The 16101-nt window shown below is 36.4% G+C and overlaps 2 protein-coding genes and 1 pseudogene across 2 annotated transcripts; 1 reads left to right on the top strand and 2 right to left on the bottom strand.

Annotated features, from left to right (window-relative positions):
• Positions 1-1543: 1543 nt before the first annotated feature.
• Positions 1544-2558, top strand: LOC145632518 (uncharacterized). The gene is made up of 2 exons (XM_081684889.1): positions 1544-2119; positions 2205-2558. Exons 1-2 carry the CDS (start codon positions 1544-1546, stop codon positions 2556-2558), a joined length of 930 nt encoding a protein of 309 aa, XP_081541015.1.
• Positions 2559-5981: 3423 nt separating this feature from the next.
• LOC145632517 (putative inorganic phosphate transporter 1-3 pseudogene) lies at positions 5982-9127 on the bottom strand (annotated as a pseudogene).
• A 6551-nt stretch (positions 9128-15678) lies between these two features.
• Positions 15679-16068, bottom strand: LOC145632516 (uncharacterized). Its single transcript, XM_081684888.1, has one exon. It carries the CDS (start codon positions 16066-16068, stop codon positions 15679-15681), a length of 390 nt encoding a protein of 129 aa, XP_081541014.1.
• Between the last annotated feature and the right edge of the window lie 33 nt (positions 16069-16101).

Genomic DNA, 16101 nt, shown 5'->3' with positions numbered 1-16101 from the left:
AATAAATGCAGAATGGGTGATGCTATTATTGTGTTGAAATTCAAGTTTAGAAGTGGTGATGTAGATGTTGTTGTCCAGGACATCGATAAGACAAACCTTATCAAGTGATCATAGATTATTGGGATTATGCCGTTGAACGACGTATTGAAATGCCCAAATTCCCTACATTTAGATATGTGCATAACAAAAATTACCACTATCTTAATAGTGATCAGGACTTAATGAAGATGTTCTATGACTTTGCTGGAAAGAATGAGATACACATATGGGTGTATGATGCTAATAATCCAAGTCAAATTTTTAAAGATGCTAAGGCTTTAAGGACAACTAGGAATGCAAGACGGATTAAGGAACAAATGAAAGGTGTTACAGAATCTGCTGGTATTTCAGTCTCTGTTAACTTGGATGAAATGGGTGATTTGACTCAAAAAAGAGATACCGTCAAAACTAGAGGTGGGAGGTGTAGGGGTAGGGGTGAATATAGAGGTGTGGTGAAGTTAGGGGATCAACCAATTGAGGATGAGGATAATTTGAATGCAGATGTTCAGTTAGTTGGTAATAGAGGGAGAGGGGTTGGGAGAGGTACAGGGAGAGGAAGGGGCCAAGATAGAGGGAGGGGAAGGGGTAGAGGGAGAGGGGGTGGGAGAGGAAGGGGTACTGGAGGGAGGGGAAGGGGATTTGAGTACTGGTTGGGGCTTGAAATCGGGGACACAGAAGGAGTTGATTCAGGGATTGCAACTGACATAGGTGCTAGTGAACCTGAAAATGGGCCTGAGATTGAAGCAGACATAGGCGTTAGAGTGGTCAGAAGAAGTCCAAGGAAACATAAACAATCTGATTACCCTCCACTACCATTGCAACTTGAACCTATTTCATCCTTATCCTCTAAAACACTAGTGTTAAGAAAGAAAGTGTCAAATACAACAGCTAGGAGAAAAGGGTTGTTAGCTACTAGTAGTTCAATGTCTATATCTAATGGTGGAACACATGACATAGTTTCACTTGAAGATTTGGATATGGACTCTGACCAAGAAGAAGATCCACCATTCACCCATTTTGGACAAGTCAATAACTCTTCTAGTGATGCTGAAACTTTAGATGATGAAGAGGATATGCAACTAAGTGATGTTGATGATATGGTGGTATGTGATAACTATGACCCCTATGAAGATGATGTTTGGGTAGATGATGATATAGAAGATGATGGGGATGGGAATTACTTTGCAAAGCTTTATAAAAATGGAGAAGTGTTTGATAGAGAAGAAGATGGGAGAATAGAACTAAGACCATGGAAACTTTTTTGTGACAAACAACATTTAAGAGATGTTGTTAGAGATTATTGCATACAATGTACATAATTCCATAGGGCAAATAATTCCATCTTCTGATAGGGAAAATAATTCCATCTACACAGTGTATTGTTCTGCAGAAGGTTGTGAGTGGAGGCTCCATGCTTCCAAACTGACAGATGGGTTCACTTGGGCTATCAAGTCTATTAAAAATCCTGATCACACATGCTTGGGTTTGGAGATAAAAAAACCCTATGGTAACTGCAAAGTGGGCAAGCAGAGTTCTGTTAGAAGACATTAGAGCTAATAATGATATATCTGGTAAGGCTTTGAATGTTTTGTTATGGAATAGATACAATGTGCAAATGGCTACTAGTACATTGTATCGCGTCAGAGCAAGGGCTTTAATAGAGATACATGGTGGCTTTGATGAATCTTATGCATTTTTGCCTGGTTATTGTGAGATGATTAGGAGAACTAACCCTGGTTCAGATGCTACTTGTGTATGGAATCCAACAACTCATGTTGACAGGCCATTGGCTTTTGTCACAATCTTCATTTCTTTTAAGCCTTGTTTGGATGGGCTAAGGGATGGAGTTAGGGGTTTTGTGGGAGTTGATGGAACTCACTTGAAAGGGAATTATGGGGGGGTTCTATTGTCTGCTATTGCATTAGATGGGAACAATGAGTTATTTCCATTTGCATGGGGAATTGTGTCTACTGAAGATTCAGATACATGGAGCTTTTTTGTTCATCATTTGAGAGATCTACTAAGAGCAACTGGAAGAGGAGCTGGTGCATCATCTCAGATAGGCAAAAGGTATACTTCTGTAGCTATAAATCTATGTTAAATTGCATAATTTTTTTTTTTTTTTTTTGCATTATCTAGACTGATATTGATTGCCAAATTAACAGGGTATTGAAGCTGCACTGGACAAGGTCTGGCCAGATGTTGATAGGAGATACTGCACCAAACATTTGGCTGCCAATTGGAAGAAAGCATTTCCAGGTCCACTAATGCTCTCTCTGTTTTGGAAAGCATGTGGTGCCTATTCAGAATTTACCTTTAAGAAAGCAATGGAGCAAATGGACAAGGTTGGAAAAGGAGGTAGATTATATTGTGGCTTGCAAAGCTTGGAGAACAATCTAGGTGGACAAAGCATAAGTTCAACACTGCAACAAAGTGTGACTCTAATAAGTCAAACTTTGTTAAGAGTTTTAATGCCACTCTTGGCATTGACAGATGTAGACCAGTCCTTACACTTTTAGAAGGTACAATTTATTTCAGTAGATGTAAGGAATTTAGAGAGAGTATCTATGGAAGAGTGTTTATTATTCTATTGAAATGATTTACTGTTAATTAAGTGTAGCCTTTTCCCCAAGCTTAAATGTTATTATAGGTTTATCAAAGATGTGTTTTTGTGGCTTGTGCTGTTCTTTTCCGTTGGAATTATCTACATGTAACCCACAACATCCTCATAGCTCATATGAACTGATTGATGTGAACCAATTATTATTTGTGACTCGTATTAAGCGAATGCATAGATGTCAATTTTGGCCTCTACAACTTGTATGTAAATGGGGTGTTTTTCCATTCTCTAATTTGTGTGACAGATTTCTTTGTTTTCTTAACAACAACAAAATATTACAAGTTGCTAAGATTCTGTAATAATTGTATTCAGAGTTAGTTTGAAGATCTTCAGCTCTACATATTATTTTCCCTAATTTTCTGCTGTCATGTGAGGTAAACCAGAGTTGGAAGTTTTCCGCAGTAAAAGGTGGTACAAGTAATCTGAATTTAACAATAATTTTCATATCGTATCGTATGATCTAAGAAGATTATAATTCAAGCAAATGTCCAAGTGATTTCATCGTATAGAATCGTTCTATTGTTCGCAGGTATAGAATGCGAAGAAAAAGAGAGCACTTAAACTCTTGACCAACCAATCTATCCAAACTGGGGTATGCAAAGTAGAATTTCTCTCGACCCCTCCTCTCGCGGCCTGGTTGCGGCACCTTTTGTGCCTGCTGCTCCTCAGCTAGGCAGGACAGTGTTGTCCGTGGACTGGTCGCGGCTCATTGCCTCCTCCTGCGGCCTGGTCGCGGACCCTGCTGTTTGGGGCTATATTCTCACTTTTCCACCATCTGATCAACTAGCTTAATTCGCAAGAAAAAAATTACAGAGAAGAAGAGGGAAACAAAATTCAAGGAAGAAGAAGATGGAAGTTAGAAAATTTGGGGAAATAGGAGTTTTATATAAGAACCCTAGTTTTGGGGGGAAGGGAAATTGTTTTAATTCTGTTGGAGGGAAATTATGTAACCATGGTTAGTCCAATTAACTTAATTATGTTAGTTTTAGTAAAATAATGCTACATTAGAGAATAATTAGATTACTAATGCTATTTAAGAGACTTTTAAAAAAAATTTGCTACCAATGAGAATGTGCAATAGTTTGTTGCTACCAATGAGAATTTCCCTTTTTTATTTTACGAAGTACGTTGGTATTATTTACGTTGATTAAAATATACCCAGTTTATTTTAAGTGTTACAAATAAACTTACTAAATACGGTCGATTTTTTCCTCTATCTCATAGACTCATAGTCCTATACGAATCCACTATTACTTCATTTTTTTCCCTCACACATTCATTACTTTTACTTTCAATAACCTATCAAACTCACTATTTTTCTATAACAATTTTGTAAATACTCCAACTACCCCACTTACCTAATACCTCTTAATTTATTCAAGTTAATTAATTTAAATTGTCTAAATATATGTACCGGTCAAAGTGTAACACTTAAAAAAGGAGGGAGTACTTCAAATGAGAATATTCACTTTTTTAATATAAAATTGAGATAGAATTACATATTTATTACTACTCTAATAAATGAAAGTTCTAAATAATAATGTAACTAATAATATATTGGAAAATACTAATTTTTATATTATTTATAAAAAAAAAACTATGATATACATTTCAAATTTTGTGAAAAACTACTTCTTAAAAAATATTATAAGAATTTTCCTTATAATAAACATTAAATGTTCTAAGAAGCTATCTCTACTGACTTTTTACATTAACTAGTGTGTGGCCCGAGCGGTGTTTCGGATCATTGTTATAATTATCATATTGTAATATTCTAGTTTCTATATACATGATGCATAAGGATACTTTTATGCTTCATTCCAAATTGACTGTCTCACTAATCCTTACATATAAGGATAGGAGTATATGCAATTTTAAATTTGACTTTTATACTATTTATATAAATAAATGATGCACAATGTTATTGAAAAATAATTTGCTTCAGGTAAGTAACAATAAGGTCTTGAAAAGAGAGCTCATTGACAATAGTATTTTGATTACCCATGGAATTAAAACGACGAAAGATAGATTAAGTTGAGTTTCTTGTTGGGTTTGATAAATTATTTAATTTTAAATGCGTGATTATTCGTTCAGGCTTTTTGTTAGATCGAGAAATTTGATCAACTTCCTCATGAGAAGCTTCGCGACACACGCGCGCACATGTACCTACACACAAAGCAATTTGATCGAAGAAACTAGAAATTAACAAGATAATTATACAACTCCATGTCATGCAGATAAATTAGATAATGCACAACCTTCACAACTATGTAATTCAAAATTATTAAGATATTGTTGATGTACCACATTTTAGAAGGATAAAAGAGTGGAACTAAAGGATATTAGAATTTTCATTGCAACCAACTACTACAATAAGAACAAAATTTATCAAATTAAATTTAGAAAAATTTGTAAATTACCACCCAAAAAGGGATCCTGTTTTGAAATTACCACCCGTTAAAAATTTTATTTTAAATTACCACCCCTTAAATTAAAAAAGTTTTCAGATTACCACCTTTTTTTGGATTTCCGGTGGAATTTCCGTTTGAGGGCCCACACAACGACTAATAACGGCTAATTTGACTCTTTTGACTCTCTCTCTCCTCGATTTTATTTTTTTTTTGTTTATAAATTCTCCAACTTCAAATCGCAACTTTTGCCCCAATTTCAACCAAATTTCCTCAACTTTCAGCTGGTATTGTGTGAAGAATTTATCCACTGAAGTTCATACTCTCAATTCGCATCTAAGCTATGAATCCACAACTTCATAATTTAGGGTTTTTCGCCAATTTAGGAATTAGAGTTCTTGGGGTAATTAAATTGAGTTTTTATTTTTTGCAATTAGGCTAACTGTCTGAAATTAATTGGGCGTTTCTGTTAGATTTCTACTAATTCGACTTGATGGTGTCCAATTTTGTTGAATAATTGTTTATTATGTTGAATAATTGTATATTATGTGTTGTGTTTTGTCAATGAAAGATTTGAATGATTAATTGTTGAATAAAGTTGTAAGCTAGTTCCTTATTTGTTTTTAGATTATGTCTTGCAGAAATGAAGGAGAATAAAGCATTCAATTTGCAGGAAAAAAAACAAAAAAGAGTTAGGGTTTTGATTCAACCCTTTAGGGGTAGGGGTAGTTGCGAATTTGATAGAGAATTAAAGGAAGGAAAAGAGAAAAGATTGATGCTTTTGGATGAATTAATTGAAGGAATTGATGAGAGAATTTGTTTTTCTGAGTTTAATGTAACAATCAGAAGGTTAGGTCGAGGGAAAGGAAGATAAAAAAAGGAGGGAAGTTAATAATGTGGGGCCCTCAAACGGAAATTTCACCGGAAATCCAAAAAAGGTGGTAATCTGAAAACTTTTTTAATTTAAGGGGTGGTAATTTAAAATAAAAGTTTTAATGGGTGGTAATTTCAAAATAGGACCCCTTTTTGAGTGGTTATTTACAAATTTTCCATTAGAAAATAAAAGCAAAAAAAAAAAAAAATCAACATTGACAAGGAATAGAAAATTAAAACATAGCAATACAAGAAAAGAAATTAAATTATACCAGGTTGTAAAGCAAATAATATAATACCACTAACATCTAATCACGCGGAATCCTTACATTCATCTTCAATTTCATCGATCTCAACCTCTCCTGCTAATTCTTCAAGTGATTTACCCTTAGATTCGGGAACCATTAAAGTGCACAACATGCCAATGAAGTTAATTACACCCAGAACGATAAGGGACTTACTCTTCCCAATTCCAGTTGGATAACCATGATCTCTTTTAGCCGGATATTTCTCTTGTGAAGCATACGCAAAGCCAAATGCACCTACTATGGCCCCAGCTTTTCCTGTTGTTGCTGATATACCATGGCAAGTAGACCTTAACCTAGCTGGAAAAACCTCTGCGAGCACCACAAAAGGTAGTGGCATTAGGACCAAAGTTAGAAAAGAAGAAGGTAAGCCCATACATAATAATGAACCCAATACGGTTCTCTTTTTGTTGCCAATTTGTAGGGGAAGGCGATGGCAAACATGAAAACAGTCATGAAAAAGAATCCCATCATTTGAATCCACCAACGTCCAATTATGTCTATGAAAGCGACTGTAAACCAGTAGCCAGGGACGGTTCCACATAGAGCAATCAAGGTTTGAGCTCTTGATATATACCATATACACCTCCCTGATAGCATTCATATCTGCTGCTGGTGGGATCCACCCTATGGAGGTGAAAATATCTTTTTGGGAATAAGTTTTGACTGTAAAATGCAATGTCTAGTAAGAACCATGTACTAGTGGTTCCTAGAAGGCGAAGACCGTATTGTCTAGCAAATTCTTTTGTGAACAACCCAAATTGATTCCTTTCATTCTTTGCTATTTGGTCAACCTTTTCCTCCTCGGCATCTATCTAAACCTTTAGGACTTTGGACATGTCTGAAACAGCTTGCTTAGCATCCTTAGCAACAAGAGCAGTGTACCTAGCAGTCTTAGGCATCTGCATATGCAAATAGTATGTTGTGGCATCAGGTATGGCACCAAAAATTAAGACAATGCGCCAAATGTAGTCGCTCTTTGGTGGTAGGGAGGCGATAGGGTTGACTTTGAAAGCAGGGGGCTTGAATTTGGCCTCGAACGCCGACGCAACTATTAGGGAAACAATCCCTCCGGCCAAGATACCCATACCTTGCATGGCAAACATAGCGGCAATGAAACTTCCACGAGTCTTCTTGTTAGCATATTCAAACATGCATGATGGTGGCAGATAGAGGATAATCTCCTCCAACACCAAACCCAAGCCAAAAACGGAAAAAGCAAAGGGTGGTCATAACACCCTTAGCACTTTTCCCAAAGGAAAGACCAGAGGCAGTAGACATACAAACCATCATGACCAAGGTGATACCGTACACCTTCTTCCTCCCCATCTTGTCTCCAAGCCAACCGAAGAAGAGTTGGCCAGCTAGAGTACCACAAATCGCAACTCCACTAACAACAGCAGAGACATTGATAGGTGACACATTAGAGAGAAATATAAAATAGAATGGCTTTTGTATTGCTTGATCATTATTCATCAATAGGTTGAGTATTTATACAAAACCTATACTAATAAGATAGGAAACAATCTTCCCAAAAGATATACCATATATCCTAATGATATATTCACTAAATAATATCTTAACATATAATAAACCTAAATATATTATTCTCCTAATAAGATCAATACGGAAAATATATCACACATATATTTTCCGATATTATCTCTAACACCCTCCCGCAATCGTAACGGCAGTAACACGAACGTTGCGATTGGAAATTCTTCAAATTGTTGAAGCCGAGATGCACACTCTTGTGATGTCGCCTTCAATTATTTTTGTTTCTTCTTTTTCAACGATGAGAACGTTTTATCTTTTCGAACTCATCAGTCATCAATCAAACAGGAACGTCATTCTTTTCGAACCTGCAAATAACAATTTTTTTGGTTTTTCCAGAGCAAAACCGAGCTCCAATCAAATATTGGTTTTTCCAAAGTAAACCACACTCAAATCTTTTATTGGTCTTCCAGAGTAAACCACACTCAAATCTCTTAATGGTCTTTCAGAGTAAACCACGCTCAAATCTCTTAATGGTCTTTCAGAATAAACCACACTCAAATCTCTTATTGGTTTTTCAAAGTAAACCACACTCATATCCAAAGGAGCAAAATCATGCTCAAATCAACTCACAAACCTTGTCTCACGGCACAAGGAGAACCAAATATATCTTGTCTCACGACACAAGAGAGCCGAAAACTTTTTTTTTTTTTAATTAAATCATGGGTCAAAGCTGAGACCCTTGTTTTCACCTCATCACACAAACTCAACAAAAACTTCCTCCCATGATTATATTGGAGCAAGCATCACGCATGATTCTTTATTATTGAGAAAAAAACAAAAAAAATTATAGCTTTGGTTAAAGTTTTATCCCACCGGTGGGTTTAATTTTCTAACCCACCGACAGGAGGAAATTTTTGTGAAACCCCAAGATCTAACCCGCTCTGATACCATGACACATTAGAGAGAAATATAAAATAGAATGGCTTTTGTATTGCTTGATCATTATTCATCAATAGGTTGAGTATTTATACAAAACCTATGCTAATAAGATAGGAAACAATCTTCCCAAAAGATATACCATATATCCTAATGATATATTCACTAAATAATATCTTAACATATAATAAACCTAATACGGAAAATATATCACACATATATTTTCCGATATTATCTCTAACAATAGGCAAAGCTCTTGGCTTTTTTTTTTATCAGGGTACATCATAGTAAATGCGACCGAGAAGCTTCGACAATAGGGAGATGCAAAAGAAGTCATACGCATCTGTAAAGAATCCCATACCAGCAATCACAATTGCCGTGAAATGGTACCATTGCGTTTTCGCTATATCTAGTGCATTTAGCACTTCTAATTGTTGTCCTTTCACCATGGATGTGTCTTTTTTTGTTCTCTTATCTTCTAACTCGTTATTGCCCTTATATTTTAAAAACCCTGTATTGTATATTTATTAAATTTAACAGTGTATAACATCATATATATAAACGGAGAAGGATTAAAGTGCTGATATGCAACTATTCTTTATTCAAATATAATGTGCATATACTTGAAACAGATGTTATGTTGCACATTTGATCTTATTTCAGAAATAATAAAAAGAAATCACCTCCAACAAAAATTAAAATGTGCATATTCGGACACCCATATTATATATGCATCTTTGTTTTTTCCCCAATTATATACGAGTATATTTTATCTTTGTTGCGTAAAATTTTGAACATTTATTGTTTGCACACAAATTAAAGCAACTAGAGAAGGGGTCTTGAAGGAGTGAGTGTAAAAAAGTGAATAATGTAATAAGATATAGAGTGTATATACAAGTATAATGGTATATGACTAATGTACTAATGTGAGTGTAACAAAAAAATATGAAATATAAAGTAAAAGGTGTTTTGTATATTTAAAACAAAAAATAATAGAACTAAAGTGTTAAATCTTATTAACTCATACAAACTAAAACAGAAATTATATATGAATAGATATTGTTAACCTTTTTCCACTATTACTTTATTATAATAAAAGAGGATAATGTAACATCCACAATGTAATACGTAATAATGGACAAGAGAAAGAGAGAAACTTACTAACCCACGTCGAGAGGAGGAAGAAGCTAAGCTAAGGTAGAAGAGAGTAGTAATTGATTAGTGAGGAAATTGGACTGATTAAATACGAGTATTATTTAAATGTAAAACATGTTTACACATTCTCCGGAATCTACTCCGTAATCTTATACGCATATACTCTACTCTCAATAAGTCAAATATTTGTTTATGTTTTGTCTTTGTGAATGAAAATTTCCACAATGTGTCTCTTGTATAGTCGTATGACAATTAGAACACAACTATCCAACCAAACGTTTGATAATTTCAATGATGGTATCTTTTGTTAAACTAGTACGGATTTTTTTAAAAGTACGGAATACGTACTCTTTCTGTTTTTATTTAAGTGTCCCATTTTGACTGACATACTTGTAAATGCATAACGTATTTTGACTAATGATATCTTAAATCATCAATAAGTATAGATTATAGAAAGTTTATATTTGAAAAATATATATACTTTGAGACTATTATAATAATTTAACAAATACTTATTGATTATATTTTATCTTACTTATACAACACAAACATTGGTCAAAGCAATGCCTATGAACAGTGTCATAATCAAACTGAGGCATTTAAATAAAAACGGGGGAATTTTTATTTTTTTTTCTTAATCAGTCACTTAAGTTCTGGAGCATTACATTACAAACTTTTAAATAAAACGGATGTGAACATCCGTTATAAAGTGACAATAAAATGTGCAAAAGTTACACTAAAACACACAAAAGTTACCGTGACATTTATAAGAGTTACTTATGCTTTATTGATAAATTTGACAAAAGTGACACTAAATTTGACAAAAGTGACACTAAATCTGACAAAAGTGTACCCGATGTACAGTAAATTACTGAAAACCGGGTGTATACAAAAGTTTTCCTACATTACAGAGCACAAGCTAAGAAATACACAGTGAATGTGCATAATATAAGAACCTATTAGGCTTTATTCTCCTTTTTATTCTAAAAGAAAAAACAATACCCCCTCCGTCCCTTTATTAGATTCTAATTTCTAACATTTATTCCTCACATAATAGAGAGAGAAGTATAAATGTAATTAAAGGACAAAGGGAGTAAATATTAGTGGATGCATCAAATTTTTATAAACAGTTGATAGGAAAAAAAAATTATTAGTAAAACAAATTATTAAAATAAAAATTGTTATTGAAAAAACAATTGATGAAATCATAATTATTATTATTTTTGAAATTTAAAAAAAAAAAAAACAGCGAGCAAAGGTAATTTGGAAAAGTAAAATTTATTACCTAAAAGTCTAAAGCCCCTCTTCACTTATACGAAGTACGTATAAGAGATAGCTATATACTTCCTCTATTTGCTTTTGATAGAAACATTTGAAAATATTTGCACTATTCACATTTATTTGATCATCACCTTTAATTTATTTGTTGATTTATACGTTGAATAAAATATAGTCATGTTGAAATCTTATTATGATTTTTTTACACAAATTGTTTTCTTTTAATTATAGATATGTAGGTTTAATTGTTTTCTTTTTTTTTTTCGTAAAAGTTGTATTATCATCCTTATTTAAAAAGCTCATGACACTCTTAATTATACTCATAACAATATCTCTCAACTTTATTTTAAGTGTGTTCAATCATGTCAAACCCACTTTTCTCAAATAACGTATAGTACGTAAAAAAAAGTGTGTTGCAATCATTATAAATTGAAGACAAGAAGTAGTAATAACATTAAAACTGATACATATATATACGATGTGATAATATTATGATTCAATGGCTTGCCTTTCTCATTAAACAAGGTCAATATTTATACAAGCGTTCCCTTGAGCTCCAAGGAAGATAAACTTAAACTAGGAAACTAAATTATCCTAGCATAAGATAATAACATAAATATAGTTAGGAATTATATCTTGCCTAACTATAAGATATTGAAAATATTCTATCATATCTTCCTAACACCCCCCCCCCCTCAAGTTGGAGCACTTGGATCAAAGATGCCCAACTTGCTAAGAAGGTAATCAAATTGCGGTTTTCCTAAAGCCTTTGTAAATATGTCTGCTAACTGTTCATTCGTTCGAACATGATGAGGAACAATTAGACCTTCTTGAATGGCATCCCTTACAAAATGACAATCAACTTCTATATGTTTCGTTCTCTCGTGGAAAACCGAATTTTGAGCAATGTGAATTGCGGCTTGACTATCACAAAAAACTGGTATAGCTTGAGGATGATGCACGCCCAAACTGAAGAGAAGACCCTTTAACCACTTCATTTCCATCGTAAGAGCCGACATTGAACGATACTCAGCTTCCCCAGAAGAAGTTGCAATCGTGGGTTGCTTTTTAGATTTCCAAGCAACCGGTGAGTTTCCCAAGAAGACCAACCACCCAGATAATGAGCGACGAGTGAGGGGGCATGCTGCCCAGTCGGAGTCACACCACCCATTGAGGGTGAGGTTGCTGTCGGACCGCAAAAGAATACCTTGGCCTGGAGTACTCTTCAAGTATCGAACCACTCGAGTTGCTGCCTCCCAGTGAGCTTGCTGCGGGGCTTTCAAAAATTGCGAGAGTACATGCACGGAGTAGGTAAGGTCAGGCCGAGTGACAGCCAAATAGACCAAGCGTCCAACCAACCTTCTATAAGGTTCGGGGTCTGCCAGCAGGGGACTTGTGTGGCGCGCCAAACGATGGTTCTGTTCCATGGGAGTGGCGGCTGGTTTCGAACCCAATAGACCCGTCTCCGAGATTATATCCAATGCATATTTGCGTTGACATAGAAATAAACCCGAGCTACTTCGCGCAACTTCAATGCCAAGGAAGTATTTTAGAACACCTAAGTCCTTCATATGAAAACAAGTGCTCAAGTAATTTTTGAACAATTTCAAAGCCATAGAATTGTTCCCTGCAACAATTAAATCATCCACATAAACAAGGACATTAAGTTGAACCGACCCCTTTGTGAAAGTAAAAAGGGAGTAATCCGAGTAGGATTGTATGAAACCATATTCCTTTAATGCCGTAGTGAGTTTGGCAAACCAACACCTAGGAGCTTGTTTGAGGCCGTATAAAGATTTTCGAAGACGACAAACAAGACCCGGTTCATCTGTGGTGAAGCCTGGGGGAAGCTTCATGTATACTTCCTCATGTAAGTCACCGTGAAGGAATGCATTGTGAACATCCATCTGATGCAATTCCCAATTCTTTGAGGCGGCAATAGCAAGAAAAGCATGAACCGTGGTCATCTTGACAACTGGGGCAAAAGTCTCATCATAATCAATGCCTTCGGTTTGGTGATTACCAAAGACTACCAACCTTGCCTTCAAGCGTTCAATACTTCCATCAAAGTTGTATTTTATTTTGTACAACCATTGACTGCCAAGAGCCTTTTTCCCGGGAGGGAGTTTCTCCAAGGTCCATGTGCCATTATTTTCTAGAGCACACATCTCTTCTTTCATAGCCAATTTCCACCCATCATCTTGCATTGCCTCTTTGAAAGATCGAGGTTCTGAGCCACCTGTTATAGCTGCAACAAAATTTCGGTGTTTCGCAGAAAACTTATCACAACTAACATAATGTGCTATAGGATACGGCATACCTGAGGGAGGTGGAGAAATTGGATTGAGTGATGCTCCGGATGGACTATTTCGAGCCACAAGAGTATGAGTGACAAAGTCGTCCCTGTATTTGCTCGAGGGAATTTTTGTGCGGTGGCCACGCCCCATTAAGGGAGGAGTCGTGGCCCCCACATCTTCGTCGTGAGCTGCTGCCGTGGCTGGGGGAGGGGCAGCAGCCTGGTCGTGTGTGATGGGGGCACAAGGAGGCTGCCACTGCCCATCATCACCATCATCAATGATGGAAAAATTATCCATATTTTCCCCTAAAGTAATTGTGGCATTTAACTCATCAGTTGTAGTATCAATGTTGGTGGTTTCAACATCCAAGTATGGGTATATATCCTCAAAAAAACGTACATCACGAGACACAAAAAATTCCCGTTTGTCTAAGTCAAATAAATACCAACCTTTCTTCCAAAGGGATACCCAACAAAAACACATTTTCGACTACGACTTGCAAACTTATCACTCTTTGCCTTTTGATTATGAGCAAAACACAATGAACCAAACACACGAAGTTCATTAAATAAAGGTGGGGAGCCAAACAACATTTCATAGGGAGTTTTGTTGCCTAAAAGGATAGATGGGGTACGGTTTATGATGTGAGCGGCCGCTAAAGCACATTCCCCCCAAAAAGAAATTGGCAACCCCCCCTGAAAACGAAGGGCACGAGCAACATTAAGGATGTGTTGATGTTTTCTCTCTACCCTCCCATTTTGTTGAGGTGTTCCTACACATGAGGTTTGAAACAATATACCCTGGGCAAGAAAATAATTTTTCATACAAAAAAATTCGGTGCCATTGTCACTCCTTACAATTTTAATTTTCTGAGAAAATTGTCTATCAATCATGGCAATAAAGGACAAAAATATTTTAAACACCTCTGTTTTATTATTCAATAAATATATCCACACTGCACGAGAATAATCATCAACCAAGGTTAAAAAATAATGCGCTCCACAAGAAGAAGGTTTGTCATATGGCCCCCACAAATCACAATGCACAATCTCAAAAATACGAGAAGCTTTATTGGAACTTAAAGGAAATTTGTCTCTAGTGTGTTTAGAACGATGACACACTTCACAATCTTTATTTAAATGACCACTAGAATTACTTAGAAAAGGTAGTAATTTTACAACTTTTTCTGAAGGGTGACCCAATCGCCTATGCCAAAGTCTCAAGGTGTCGTCAACCGAAATTGTTGCAAGAGATGCCTCCTCTCGAAGGTAGTATAGTCCATCCCTAAGATCACCCGTGCCAATCACCTCCCTCGTGCGTTGGTCCTGTATAGTACATATAGATGAGTTAGTTATGACTTCACAATTATTTGTTGAACACAATTGTGAAACCGAAATTAAATTACAATTTAATTTAGGAACAAAAAGAACATTATAGAGAGTAATTTTGTTCGTTAGTCTAACATCCCCTTCTTTCATGGCGACTACATTATTACCATCCGGAAGGCCTACATTGCATGAGGGAACATCACGCAAATTTAATAAGTGAGATATATCACCGGTTACATGATGCGAGCAACCGGTGTTAATTATCCACTTACCATTGACACGGTTAGAAGGAGGCATAGCATTACCCATCACGGCCATCACGGCCTGCCACTGTTCGGGGGTTAGGTGAGCAGCAGATGCGGCTGCAGGTGGGTGGTTGGCGGGGGTCGCATTGGCTTTGACAGGTGCAGATCTCCCACGGCCAGCCCCCTTGTTTTCATCTTTCGAACCATACTTCTCAATATACCACGCAGGGACACCATGCTTATCAAAGCATGTAGTTGAATCGTGACCCTTTTTGTTACAATACGTGCACACCAAGGCTACTCTTTCGGCACGGGACAGACGCGGCTTGGTGTTGGGTTCCATTCGAACGGCAAACCCAGCCACCTCGGGCGACTCTTCTTTGATGTTCGCAATACCCCGAACACGTTCTTCTTGGGCTATGGTTTGGAAGGCTCTATTCAATGTTGGCAGCGGATCTTGCGATAAGAGCGTGGAGCGAAGTGCAGCATAGTACTCCAAGTAAAGACCAAGAAGGAACTGTTGCAGCCGGTCTCCTTCTCGGCGGTTTGCGTGCTGCTTCCCCACATCACAAGTGCACCTGCCACACTTGCATCCAATCAGTGGCTCATGTTTATCAAGCTCATCCCAAAGCACCGATAGCTTGCTAAAATACACCGCGACTGGCATTGATTTCGATTGCTCGCAGCGAGTAATCTCTTATTTAATTTGTTGAATACGTGGGCCATTAACAAGACCGAACCGTTCTTGCAAGTCATCCCATAGCTTTTTGGCATTATCATAATTTGATAGCATAGTACGGACCTCCGGATCAATGGTGTTCATAAGCCATGAGACGAGCATGCAGTGTATCGTAACCCAATCATCTTTTGTGCAAGGAGGAGCATAGCTCGTGATTGTGCCATCAAGAAAACCAAATTTGCGTCTCGACGACAATGCAATATAAATTGCGTGAGACCATTCATTGAAATTGTCAAGTTTAAGTCTTTGAGAAGTAATAAAATCACCCGGACGATCTTGAGGTCCAAGGTAATAGGGAGAATTAGGCTCGATTTTAGTAGGCGGCGGTGGCGGTGGTGTGTCGGCCATGGTGGTCGAAAAAAAAATTTAATTTTATTATTG

This window comes from Chenopodium album, chromosome 5 (assembly GCF_948465745.1).
Source record: "Chenopodium album chromosome 5, dcCheAlbu1.1, whole genome shotgun sequence".
Taxonomy (NCBI): domain Eukaryota; kingdom Viridiplantae; phylum Streptophyta; class Magnoliopsida; order Caryophyllales; family Amaranthaceae; genus Chenopodium; species Chenopodium album.
This window is presented reverse-complemented; position numbering and strand designations above follow the sequence as displayed.

Excerpts from the sequence above, each read along its gene's own strand:
- LOC145632516 (XM_081684888.1), bottom strand. The coding sequence starts at position 16,068 with ATGGCCGACACACCACCGCCACCGCCGCCTACTAAAATCGAGCCTAAT.
- LOC145632518 (XM_081684889.1), top strand. The coding sequence starts at position 1,544 with ATGGTAACTGCAAAGTGGGCAAGCAGAGTTCTGTTAGAAGACATTAGA. Across the intron at positions 2,120-2,204 it reads TAGGCAAAAGGTATACTTCT|GGTATTGAAGCTGCACTGGA; the intron begins GTAGCTATAAAT and ends CCAAATTAACAG.